The sequence below is a fragment of the Manacus vitellinus genome, unplaced genomic scaffold, assembly GCF_001715985.3.
Source record: "Manacus vitellinus isolate BGI_N305 unplaced genomic scaffold, ASM171598v3 scaffold_17_pilon, whole genome shotgun sequence".
NCBI lineage: Eukaryota > Metazoa > Chordata > Aves > Passeriformes > Pipridae > Manacus > Manacus vitellinus.
The window spans coordinates 4062883-4076256 of record NW_021939256.1 but is presented as its reverse complement, the minus strand read 5'-3'; the positions used below and the strand labels follow the sequence as shown (position 1 = coordinate 4076256).

Sequence of the window (13374 nt, the reverse complement as noted above, 5' to 3'; positions counted from 1 at the left end):
TATCCCACTGCTTTTCAGGTATTTCTGCATGCATTTATTTAGATGGTTTACATGATATCAAATATCTAACTCAAGTACCCCAAAAGTGACTGAGTTAATTTATTTTAGGGGCAAGTTTAGTTGTGTAGGCTCAGACATTACAGGGAAAGCCACTGGGTTTAAACACTGTTATGTGGGGAGATGATTTGCCTACGGGACAGAGTAGCCCAGAGCTAATAATTGTTTGGTGCCATGTGGGGGAAGAGTGTTGGAGAAGGAAGTGAAGATGGTCTAAAATAGACCTTTTTTGATGGAATAGTACTGAAAATTGTGAAGTAAATGCTATATATTTATTTCTCTGTTTACTGTATTTAAGATACTCTGCAGAAGAAAATACACAGAAAATCAAATGGTGGTCAAAGTGCAGACATGACCCTGACTGAGAGAGCAGTTAAGAAATTTCTGAACTCTGGTTTGCTTGAAAAAGATGAAGGAAACTAAAGACATCAGTAAAAAAATGTGTTGGCTGTGGATTTCAGCATATGAAGAATGAAAGAATTCTAACTTTGGCATGGGCCTACGTCCAGAGCTGAATAATAATACTGTCAGAGATAATACAAAGAAAGTTCTAGTAAATGCCAGTATTCTATAGCTCAAAAAGAGCTTAATGACATGTTCACAATATAGCAAAGATATCTACATTTTATCCACCATGAAAAAATATAGAAGTATAATAAACAGCTGCTTCCAAGTGTAGGCAAATAACTGCTATAAGACAGGGGAAGTCCCATGTGTCTGAAATAAAGCTGATGTCAGCTAATAATTTGTAATTGTGAATAGACGATGTGAATTTGTTATTCTGACCACAGATAAAGGACTAATTACTTAAGGAATATCAATTCAAGATAAAAAGTTAATATTGTACATCCAGGGAGGGTTGAGACTGTCTTTCTGTTAAGGAGATGAAAGAGTTATTCTGTATAACTGAGTACATAAATTGATGTTAGGCTTGTAAAATAGAGCACAAAGAAGATGATGTTACTCAGAAGAACCGGGGAGATGATGTCCTTGCATGTGGCAGTTGGGAGAGTGACACTACTGAAATGCTTGGTTCTGGTTTTTGTAATTTGTAAAGGACATTCAAGAACTGTACCTTTTGGGGAGGAAAAAAAAGAAAAAAAAACAATTACAGGAAAAACAGCTGGACTCAGAGATGTATAAAAAATACCTAAACAACAAACTAACCAAACCAAAAAGCTACAACATAAGCTTCTATATTTCACTTGTCCAAGCTACCTAACTTGCAATGTGAGGCTAGAATTGTTTATGCTTATGGGTGATTGTAGATTTAGCCAAACTGAATGAAGTACACCTGCATAAGGCTGCATGATAAGTTACACAGCTGCAGCGAATCCCAAATACAGGGATATATTTGGGCCAAAAAAACTAGGACAGTGTGTGCAGCGGTGGCTGTACACACCAGGGTGCCACACTGTGCCAGAATGAGCTCATGTAGCTCCTCTTCTACCCTCTGTTCACATTGCTGTCTAGTGAACTCCAAGCCACATACTTTCTATATCCTTCCCATCAACTTTTCAAGGGTCATTGCTGATGTAAACATGCCTGCCCACAGCTAAAAGCTGGGCAGATCTGTTATAGAACTGGTGTTTACTCTGGCATTGACTTTTACAACTAGTAAAAAAAGAAAAAAATTGTAGATGGTAGATTGAAGAAAATAAAATAGGCACTAAGATACCAGTGTGGTTTCTGTTGGTCTCCATTGGGATGATCTGTGTGTAACGGAAGAGGAAAATTTTGCTGATTAACTATTTAATATATAGTAAAATGTGTGGTTTGGTCTAAGTGCAAGTTATTCACTTTTGCAGTTCATTTAAATGCCAATTCAGGACAGACTTCTTATTTTACATCTCTCGAAATAAAATATTTACTTGTTTGGGAAATATTTTTTTTAATCTGATGATCATGTTCTAAAGAAGTTAGTATTAACATTACTTCCATTATTTTCTTTAATATGGTACTTCTCATCTATACAACCACTGATCTTTTTGCTCCTAAGTATCTAAATATGCCTATATAATGTCACTAAAACATAATGGAATGCAAAAGAGGGTTTTGTCTGTTTTATATTCGTGTGGATTTCATAAGATCTATGTTTTGTGATGGCTGCAGTCTATACTGGCACATGTGCTGGAGGACAAAATAGTACTAAGACTAGCTTTTGTAATGTCAGAGCTTAATGTGTGTATTAGTAATATCTATTATTCAAACATCTGCTACTTTAAATAAAGGAAAAACGCTTTTAGTAATTTATGAATCTTAAGTCTAAAGAAGTTAATTCTCTAGCTAAGTCTTATGGTAGGTTACCTCAGTGGCAATGAAATGGCTTGATAAGAACATCATCAAATTATAACTCACTTCCTATGCCATAAATAAGCACAATAATTTCCAGAAAACACTGAAAACAATAATTTCTGAAACATTGGTTGACTTATTTAGTCTAGTGTTGCTGTAGTTTATTAAATTAAATTCTACAACATTTTATTATGTATTTATATCACTTACCTCAAATTCTTTTATTTTTCGTTAAATAGCAGGGGAAGCATAGAGCAAGGGATGACTATCATTAACTTTCCTCCTATTCCTGTTTGAAGAACTAAAGGTATTGCTATTTATACAGTTTCTCAGTGTTCATGAGGAGCACTCCTTTCTGCCGCATTGGCAGAATCAAATACTGCAGCAGCAACACCATATCTGTGTCTGCTGGGACTACTTAAAACCCCAATAAACATCTAAGAATGTTTCCTTTCCTAAAGGAAACCCTCAAGATTTCCTCAGTTCTCCTTTAGAACCTTAGTGGTTGAAGGTACTTGAGGCACAGTAGCTAATTGTCAAATGTTGTTATGAAGCAGCCTGTTCCTGAGGAGGAAAGAACCAAATGGTAACTGCAGCTGTGGTTCCACTTTTGGTGCCTGGGTAATGAGTACGAACTGTCAACCTCAGAGATTTCAGTAGAGAATCCTGCTTTGAAAATTATTGCTGTTATGGATTTTTATTGCTTTGACCTTCGAAAACAGATTTAGTAATTCGATTACACACAGAAAAGGTAGCCTATTTTAATTTATCCACTTTCTTTTCCTGTTAGTATCTGTATGTGTTACATACAAACTCTGTAGTTCATAAACAATAGTCATGACAATGTCATCTCATAAAATAGTATGTAGAAATTGTTATTCCTTATAATAACCCATTTGACTTTTCAGGATTTTCCAGTAATCTATAATGAAAGTAAACTGCTGATTGAATAATTTTGCAGATAATTAGGACATTTTTTCATAATTTGTTCCATGACTCTTTCATCATCATCATCATCCATGTCTTTATTTATCTGCTGCTTAGATCAGTATAAGCCATAAAATCCTGTTTATATTTTTAATCCCAAATTTTGCATTTATTCAGACTTGATTTACATTCTGTTGATAGTTTCAGAACATGCCAGCAAGAATGTACGTATTTATCTCTAGTCAGTAGATGCATATGGTGTATGTCTGTACTACTTAATGATGAAAATGTGGGTGATTTACAGGAAGCAATAATATTTCAAGCAGTTGCACTTGGAATCTAGAAAATTTCTTGAGTCTGTATACAACACTATACTATCAACAATGGAAGAAAATTGTAGAGGGCTCTCACCATAGATGATGACAGTGATGCTTGCTGTATGTTTGTCTATAAAGAGCTCTCTAGTAGACTCTTACATACAGTCCTGTTAGCTTGTAATACATGAATAAGAGGAGACAGAGTTAAAGTAGAAGGCAGTAAATATAAAATCAAATAAAAAATAATCTTTCCACATGTTGAAAAATTTAACTACAGCATTCTCCAACACAGGTCACAGAACCAAAGTTAAGACTGGATTGATCATAAATATATGTCTGCAATAGGTGATACTTGCATAGCATCTTTACAAGTCTTTTCTTTGACATTTTCTACTACTTTTTACTTAAGCCAATTAGCCAAATATGTTATCATTACGTTCAAACCAATGACGGGATATGAAAAAGTATTTCTCCTAACTAAAGGAGATCTGGATGAAGGCTGATAAGATGCATGCATAAATCTGCCTGCTAATGTTTTATATTCTCTTCTGGAGCTGCCTTAGCAGCCACTAGATGAGACTTATCTCAGCTGGATTTCAGCAGGTGTGGTTACTGTGTCCTTTGGCTACTGTCACCAGAATCCCTCCCATTACCAGTGTTCATTTCTCTCAGTCCCTTTTAGACATGGATCAGGGTTTCTGACTTTTAAGGCTTAGCACAAGGTAGCTTACACTTATTTAAGAGTGTTGCCTTCTATTTATCAAAGGGAAATGGTGTTCTGTGGCTTGCAGGAAATGGGAGGTATGTGTGCTGTACTACCAAACTGTTGTTGCTCCAATCAGTTCCTGCAGGGAGTTGATTTCAGTAATTCAGAGGCCTTCAGTGCATCTCTTCAGTGACCAGAACAGATTATTCAAGAAAGGGCAGGCTTGCACAGAGAAATGTACTGTAGCTTTACATGTTTGCCATTTGTTTTTTTTTACCCTCATGTCTGCCAAAACAAAGATTAATGGCGATGATGTTAATAAACCAAACCAGGGATGCAGTAGAACAGCAATCCATCTTGACAACACTCGGACCTCCACTACGGGTTCAAAATATTAAAAATACTTCTTAGCATAAATGAATGAAACCCTCTTCTTTCATACTTAATTATGAAACAGCTGAAGTAAGGAGGAAATTTAAAAAGATCTTTTCTTAATTTACTCCAGAAAGATGTGATGAAAGATGGGAGTAATTTCCTAGGGATATGTGAGGAGGCTTAAGCATTGCATGACCATTATAATGAGAATAACAATTTGTAGCACCACAAACAGTAGTACTGACTTAAAGACATTACATTTAAAATGAATACTAGGACACACGTGTTGGCATAGTACAAAACCAAGCCACAGGAGCCACTGGTATCCCTAATCTAGTAGGATAAGTATATAAGATATGATAATTATCTTTGGAGAACTGTATGATGAATAAAATGGAGAATGATTTTCTTGCGTGATCTTGGATAGATTCACATATCCTTGATAAAAACAGTCAAACCGTGAAAATTGTTTGTTTGCATATCTCTCATCATCTGAGATTCAATAAGTTACTGGCTTTATTGTACTTCCATTTCCATCCATGAAAAATAGGTGGTAACACCAGTCAACTTTCTAAGGCCATTTGAAGAAAGCTTTAAGGAGCTGTTAATTGAGTTATTTTGTCCTTCGTTGAATCTACTATCTACTATGTTCAGAGTTTAAACATTGTTTTGGTAATTTTAATAGTTAATAGAAAATTACAGTGTTAATGAAACTATATTATGAGAGATTTATAAAACTTTTAAGGTATTTGTTTATTTTATTTAGGGTCAAGTTGTTTTCAGAAATGGAGAGAGGATGGGAACCATCAAATTTACACAATTCCAAGGTAGGTTGCAAACAATTTTCATTATAATTATGTATAGAGTTTCAAACTTGTGTATCAGTTGCATTTGTTTCAGGATGTTTTAAATATGTACAATGAACTGCTTAGAAGATGCAGCAAGGTACTTAATAAGTTTTTGTTAGCTTTTTAAAATACTATGTTCTGAATCTTGAGTTCTGTGAGCTATTTCCAAGAATTTTTCTTGACAACAGTCCACATATTTATAGAAATTACTGATCTTTAACAACCAGCAGCTGTTTGAAAAACCCTCCTGGTCAGCTAATCATCCACTCCTTAATGCAGTTGTTTCTGAAAACGAAATCTGAAGGGGAATTTAGAGAAGATTTTTGCTGTTAAGCTCTTTCAAGTTAGTGTTGGTGCTCTCTTAAGACTCACTTTTGACATTCTGCAACTGCTTGCTAAAAGTTGCTTGAGGAGTCAGTCCCTCAGCGTGCAGAGGACACAAACTGCTGACCCCATCCCTTGGAGGCAACACGCTCGAAAGCACAACTCACCAAGCCTGCTGCATCCTCTCAGCCTGAGCTGTGCCTCCAGGGAATGGTCTCAGCAGCAGAGACCACAAATGCAGCCGCAGGGATTTGTCAAGGGCCATTTGCAGCCAGGATGAGGTGCTTGCTGGGAGAGTTTTTTTGCAGAAATGGTGATTCATGTTGTAGTCGTTTCTGCAGTTTATAGTATGCAATTTTGTTCTTAGGCTGAGGCTGAGATAAAACTGGAGATGATTGCATTTGGATGATCTCATGAGAGTAGTAGTAAGATGGCAAATTCTTTTCAAACAATGTGTGAGAGAGAAGCTTGCACTCCTTTTGTTTTCAGGAGATCGCTTTAAACATAATCCTGCTGACCAAGTTACAAAGGCTCATTCTTTAAACAGAAATCATCTGCTGTATGGGCATTATTATTAATGAACAGCAGTGCACTTGAGGGGATCTGTTACTCCTTCTAAATTACTGAAGCAATGGTCAGGATTGCTCTTGCCTTCACAACTATAACTGATGCTATTAACTCTTGTTCCCGGAAGCATTTCGACCCACTAAAACATTGCAGACGTCATCTCATGGTAGTATAATTTAGCAATTCTTGCTCAACACTAGTAATAAATATTGATTGCTTCCTCTTCTTCCCTTTCACCCCCCTTTTTTCATAATAGCAGTGTTTACAGCCACATGCAAAAATCATGAGAAAAGTTCTAAAAGATGTGTTTATTGCTCAGAAGTCCGAAGGAGCTGTTATGCATTATGACTAAGGCAGCTACCTTTCAGAACATCTGAGAGAGGAGGGAATTTGGTGCATTTCCTTTGCGCATTAAGGATACGATTTGGAATCATGGGGAGCTCCAACATGTATCTTCTGAACTAATCTGGAGGAGCAATACAAGTCCAGGATAACTGATTTTATACTAATTTATATTTCCAACCATTCAAATTGAGTTTCTTTATGTCTTCAGTTTCATATTAGCTACTATTTAATGCCAGTGGTTTTACCATAAGTTAAAGTACTGTTGGATTAATAAGAACATAGGAGATATATACCCATTTTATAATTCCTTGAAATTAAAAATTACTATTTCAGAACTGATTAAAGCACATACTTGGGATTTTGATCATCAAACAAAGGTTTCCAATTAGCCTATGGGAAGAAAATAACTCAGTCATCCAATGGAGAAATGCCAGAGAAGGGCTTAATTTTTTTCTTATGTGTACAATAGTCTGTCAACACGTCTTAAGGCTGGTCTCAAGTTTTGTTTAGTTTCTCAATCATTTTGGAAATGAAAAGAAGGTACAAAAATGTATGAGAAATTGAAATAAGGAACAGTATAACAACTCCGATAAAAGTTATCTTTTTAAAAACTACAAATTATATTCTAACTATTAACAGAGATTTTTTCTGTTCTTCTTTTGTTGGTATTGTTTTTATCCAAAGCTTTTATATTCAATACTTATGGTATAATTGTAGAAATTATTAATTTGTTCAAAAGAATCCTTTATTGGTTAGGAAGCTTCCTGAAACAGTCTCATTAACTTTTAATAATTCTTGGACTGTTAGGAAAGTTCCTAGTAATGTAAAGAAGTTAATTAAGTCCAGTACTTAAAATGGAAAATGGGCTTTTCCTTCATAGTTATAGCTATTAGGTACTATCAAGCATGAGACAGATATACAACTCATTGGTTAAATTTTTTTTGGAATGTAGTAGTAATCATGATGATTTCAAGGAAAAAAGACCACATCAAAGATGTCTTGGAAATGCTTTTATAGGATTAATTGTAATTATTAATATAGAATATATTAAATGTATTAGTAGCTTATTATCAAAACATAATAACTGGGAATCACCAGTTTTAGTTCTCTATGCCTCAAGAATCATTTTTTCATTTACATAACTTTACAGATTTTTTAACAATTTGAATGAAAGTTATCACAGTTGTCACAAATAATTCAGTGCAGAAAAATAAAGCAGATAAATATGAAATCATATATCAGAATATGACCCAAACCTCTGTTCCTCATTTTCTGGGGTAGAAAATCAGCTGGCCAGACTCAGGAGCTAAATCTTTCTTCTTTGCTGGAAATTTTTATTTTAATGAGACTATCTGCAAAAGTTTTAGTTATGGAAGAAGCAGACAGTTATGTCTACCAGAAGCAAGGGAAAAACAGCCTGTGAGGCTTCAGGGGATAACTGCAGCATGCCTGACTCACTGTGATGAAATTTTGAATATCTGGTTTAATTTTGAATCTAGATATAATTTTTCCCAAACTCATGCTAGTCATGCCTCTTTTTCTGCTTCTGTGCAGTCTGTTACTTTTACAAGTGGTCAAACAGATGGTGCCAGAGATAGCTGTGACCAAACTACTTAGTGCTTTATAGATCATGGATACTACCCAGGAACAATTTAATATGTAACAAAGGATTCAAAGCACATGTAATAACCTTTTCTTCCTCTACCTGGTAAATAAAGAGCAGACTGCCAGCCTAGCTCAAGTATCCAAGTGATGTTTGAAGCTGGCATCCTTCCAAATGAATGGCAATTTTTCCAGAGGTACAATTTAAGGACTATTCTCATCGTCAAACATGTAGTTGAAGTAGATTGTAAAAATCTTTTCTCTAGTAAGAGCTGAAAGCGAATCCTGACAACTTTTGTGTGCATATCAAGGAGCAAGGAGGACAGTAAAAAAACTGAGATTATAGATTACTGGGATACAGGAGGCCTCAAGAACAGATCTATACCTGTCCTTCAAAATGTTTCACTTTGGCAGGTCTTTTCTGATTAATCAGACTGAAGCCTAAAAGGCTTTCAGTCAGATGCCTATTCCTGTCAGGCTGTGGAGAAAACCTAAGAGACATCTGTGCTTAAATAGGTTCAAAAGGAAACTTATAGGTGAATTGTAAGCAAATACCATTGAAATGTGTGTAAGTCCTGCTGTGTCTTTCTGGGAAGAATTTAAGAGTTTCAACTCGTTTAGCCAGGTAATATGGCATGACATCTGTTAGTGCTGAAAGGTGATCTGGGTGCTGAGTAAGAGGAAGAGTGTAACTTGTCAAGTGTAACCCCTTTGGTCTTAGAAAAAGCTCTACTGAATTTCTGCAGTAAGAGACCCAGATATACTTAAACTCTTCTCTGAGTTTAATCAAAACACATAGACAAATGTCTACTCTACAGTCAAGAGAAAGATATACAAGAATCCAGGATTGCTGTCCTTCAATGAAGGAGAAATTCTCCAGAATCATCCACATATACAGTAGCTTCTTCTCCAAGGGCATTAATCCAAGCCTGGAAAAATTTCCTTCAATTATTCTAAGTACAGGCCATCATACTCTTAACTGCTGTTGGTCCTTGCTTCCATAAATGTTCATTTAAATAATGAGATTATTTGCCTTTGTTTTTTTGGGTTTTTTTTTTTGTTTGTTTGTTTGTTTGTTTGTTTTTATATTTAACATCTGTCCAGAATAGATGCCAAAGAGCCAGTCTGTGGATTTTATTTCTGTGATAACGTTGAAGGAATACAATCCAATAAACAGAAAATATTTAGTAACAACTCTGAAAACTTAGAGATATATATCTGGAAACTGTGGTGTCAAATATCCAGAACTGATGGATTCATATTTCACTGCTTCTGCAGAAAACTTAAAAATTCAGAATACAATTTCCTTGTAAATATTAAGTGGTTTTTTTGAGGTTGAGGAGTATGTTCAAATATCTGGATATGAACTTTGGGGAAAAGTATATAAAGAAATTCAGAATTCTGTTGGTTGAGCAGAATTTGACTAGTGATCAATAAAAAATTGCTAATGTCATGTAATGAACAATAAAGATGTAAATTAAACTGTGTGCTGTTTATCCTGGTCAGAGGATTCTGAGTTGGATACTTCTGAAAAAGACCACTGTGTCATTAAAGACTATCATTTTGCACTCAAAAAAAGGGAGTTAACCAAGGAGTTAGAAAGCTTTCTTCTGACACATCCTAACTGGAGATCTTGACTGTAATTGCGTGAATGTGTATTTGGTAGACTTCTCATTGTACCGTATCAACTTCATTTTATCTCCATATGAGTAGTGTAGTTAGATTGTAACTATCTGTATCTTAGTGACCAGTATTTTTTTAGCGTAGCGATCAATTTATAGAATCATAGAATGGTTTGGGTTGAAAAGCATCTTAAATATAATCTAGTTCCAACCTCCATGCCATGAGCAGGATCATCTCCCACTAGACTAGGTTGCTCAAAGTCCCTTCCGAACTGGCTCTGAACACTTCCAGGGTTGGGCATCCACAGCTTCTCTGGACAACCTATTCCTCACCACCCTCACAGTAGAGAATTTCTTCCTCATATCTCATCTAAACCCACTGTGTTTCAATTTGAAGCTGTTCCCTGTTTTCCTATCACTACAGTTCCTGCTGAAGATTCTCTCTCTAACTTCCTTGTAGGCCCCCTTTGGATACTGGAAGGCTGAGAGGTCTCCATGCAACCTTTTCTTCTCCAGACTGAACAGCCTCAACTTTCTCAGCCTGTCTTCATAGGGAGGGTGCTCTTATCCCTTTATGAGCTTCATGGCTCTCTTTCGGACTTGCTCCAACAGTTCCATTGCCCTTCTTTGTTGGGGGCACCAGAACTGTATGCAGTATCCCAGGTGGGGGTCTCATGAGAGCAGAGTAGAGGGAGAATCACCTCCCTCAGCCTGCTGGCCACACTCCTTTTAATGCAGCTCAGGATGTGGTTGGCCTTCTGGGTTGCAAGCACACATCTTGAGTTTATCAGCCATCACCCCCAAGTCCTTCTCCACAGGGCTGCTCTCAGTCACTTCTTTGCTCTAACCTGTAGGTGTGTCAAACTAAGTCCTGTCAAAATTAAATGCTGTCCCAACAAAATTAAGTCCCGTTAAAATTAAATGCTGTCAAATTAAGTCTGTTAAGCAGTGCCCATGGTGATTTGTAGCAATTTTCCAATACACTGACACACATGATGACACCCCGCCCCACTCCAAACATTTTTCAGCTCCAGAGCAGTTAGTGATGACTTTGGGGAACATTTCATAGGTCCTCCCCCATTGAAATATCCCCTAAATAATAATTTTCTACATTCTCTCAGATATTTCAATAGCAGTTTATTCTGTTGGTATGAACTGTGGTATACAAAACCCCAGGGGTGTTATCTTGTCTTATAACTTGTCAGTTAGAACACTGATTCAAAAAATATTTTAGGCATTGCATTTCAGTCACATAACTCTGCAGAGTACTACTTTTGTCTTTTTTTGTCAATGCCATTCTCTTAAGCAGTTTGGGATACTATCGTCTATATGATCTCTATGAAAATAGAAGGTGTCCACAAAACTGAGTTAAAGTCCCCTTTCAATGAAAATAATAGCCTCCTCATATGGAGAGGTATATCGAGCCTTCAATCTTGAGTCATGGAATATTGTCATTACTGATAAAGAAGATGAGCTAGAAAATATAATTATCAAAATGTACAGTGGTCCCTGAGAGAGTCAGCAGGCACGAGGGGGACCAGACAAGGATTCAAACAAATATGAAGAAATTGAAGAAGTAATCAGGAAAAAAATAATGCTGTTATTTTAGGTCAAATGTCTCGTGCTACATTGGGAGTAAACTGCTCTACAAAAACAGAATGGGAAACAATTCACCAGGCTATAATTATAAAAGGAACTAGGGATTACAATGGGTCATAGGCTGAACATGAATAAGCAAAAACTTGAAAAGCTAAAAAAAAAAATTCTGCACTGGGATGTATAAATAATAGTATCCTTTTAATTTCCCCAGTGCCAAAAGGCTATAGCAAACTCCTATGTCCAGTGCTGATTTAAGAAATATGTGCAGAGATGACAGAAGCCTAAAAAGATACCTCATTGAGAAAAGCAAAATATCTAGGCTGCTTAAAGAAGAGAAGATGGTTGAAATGCGTGACAGTTGCTGATAAAACCTTTGCTTGTTCTGCTCTCATCATCTGGCTGAGAATTAAGGGATTTGAATAGTAGCAGTGGAAATTTGAGCCAAATGTTAGGAAAAATTTTCTAATGAAAGGGATATTTAATCACTGGAAAATGCATAAAATTTCTACCTCTGGAAATTTTGAAGAACAAGTTAAACAGACCTCTGAAGTGCTGTAAATGTGCCTTGAGACAGACAGATCACTTTTACTATATATTGAGTTCTCTGCTAGGCCAGCTGTATTTAATCTTAACCTATTGCTCCTCGGCAGCATGTGATTCTGGCACTTTATTTACAGATACTTGTCCACTATATGCTACTGATACCACTTGGTGTATTTCTTTGTGTTGTTTCTAGTAAGGATAATCATGAAACCCTAGACTGGTGGTTAGATTATTTGTAAGGAGAAAACATAAGATTTAATTGCTCTTCCAACATCAGTTCTATTTTTTTTGGTTCTCTATTTTCCTTTAAATCCACAGTATTTGAATGTAAATCTCTGGGGCTTAGATCTCTCATCCAAGTGAGTACCATAACTGCTAAAAGTTACAGTATCAGGGCCTCTTACTCTTTATCTTCGGTCTATTGGTCTGGATTTTTTTTCTATGTTGTACAGGATTTTAGCAGGACAAATAGTGAAAATCTTTATCCAGACTTACGTATCGCCTGGTCATAAATACAAAGAAGTGAAAACTATAATGCTCCTCAGGCAGAAAGTGAATTGAAGCTGAGATTTCCCAAGTGTGTGAAGACTCTATATGTTATGGGTATCTGTATCAGAACAGAAGTATATAGAATTGTTTTTTGTCTGGTTTACACTCCGAGTTCCCAAAGGCAAATGTTTTCATGAGTTTTTGAGCTGGAAGGTGTCTTTGGACCATCAGGTTTAACAGTTGCATGTGGATTTATTGTCTATAAATTTGTCATATCTTTCATTAATCCATTTATACTTTTGACCTTCAACACATCCACTAGCAATGAGTTTCACAAAATAAATATGCATGTAAGGAATAAAGCCCTTCCATCTGTTTGTTTGTTTGTTTGTTTTAAATTAACTGTCTTACAATTTCATTGGGCATACCCTGATTCCTGTAGTGTGGGAAGCAATTAATAAATGTGTCTTACTTTCCACACATTGTTCATGTTTTACAGGTCTCTCTTATCAATGAGTCTTTTTAGAAACGCGAGTCTTTGTCATCCATTTAGTTTTTCCATCTTGTAAAACCTGCTCCATAATTCTAATAAGCCCCTACCTCTCATGATACTCTTATTCCCTTTCTGTGAGAGCTTAATGTGAGCCACACATAGCACTGAAATATCCACCTCCATACCTCACACTCTGAATGACCTTTCTGTATTATTTTAACTGCTTTCCCAATATTCTGTTCTGCCACATTTGTCTTCTTTTTGC

At 36.1% G+C, this 13374-nt stretch overlaps 1 protein-coding gene across 1 annotated transcript in view; it reads left to right on the top strand.

Moving 5' to 3' along the window:
• The window catches only part of GABBR2 (gamma-aminobutyric acid type B receptor subunit 2), a 370340-nt gene that overhangs the window by 159269 nt on the left and 197697 nt on the right, over nt 1-13374 (top strand). Inside the window, exon 8 of the mRNA XM_018069987.2 lies at nt 5444-5504. Coding sequence (XP_017925476.1) covers nt 5444-5504 — 61 coding nt within the window. The remainder of the gene's footprint in view (nt 1-5443; nt 5505-13374) is intronic.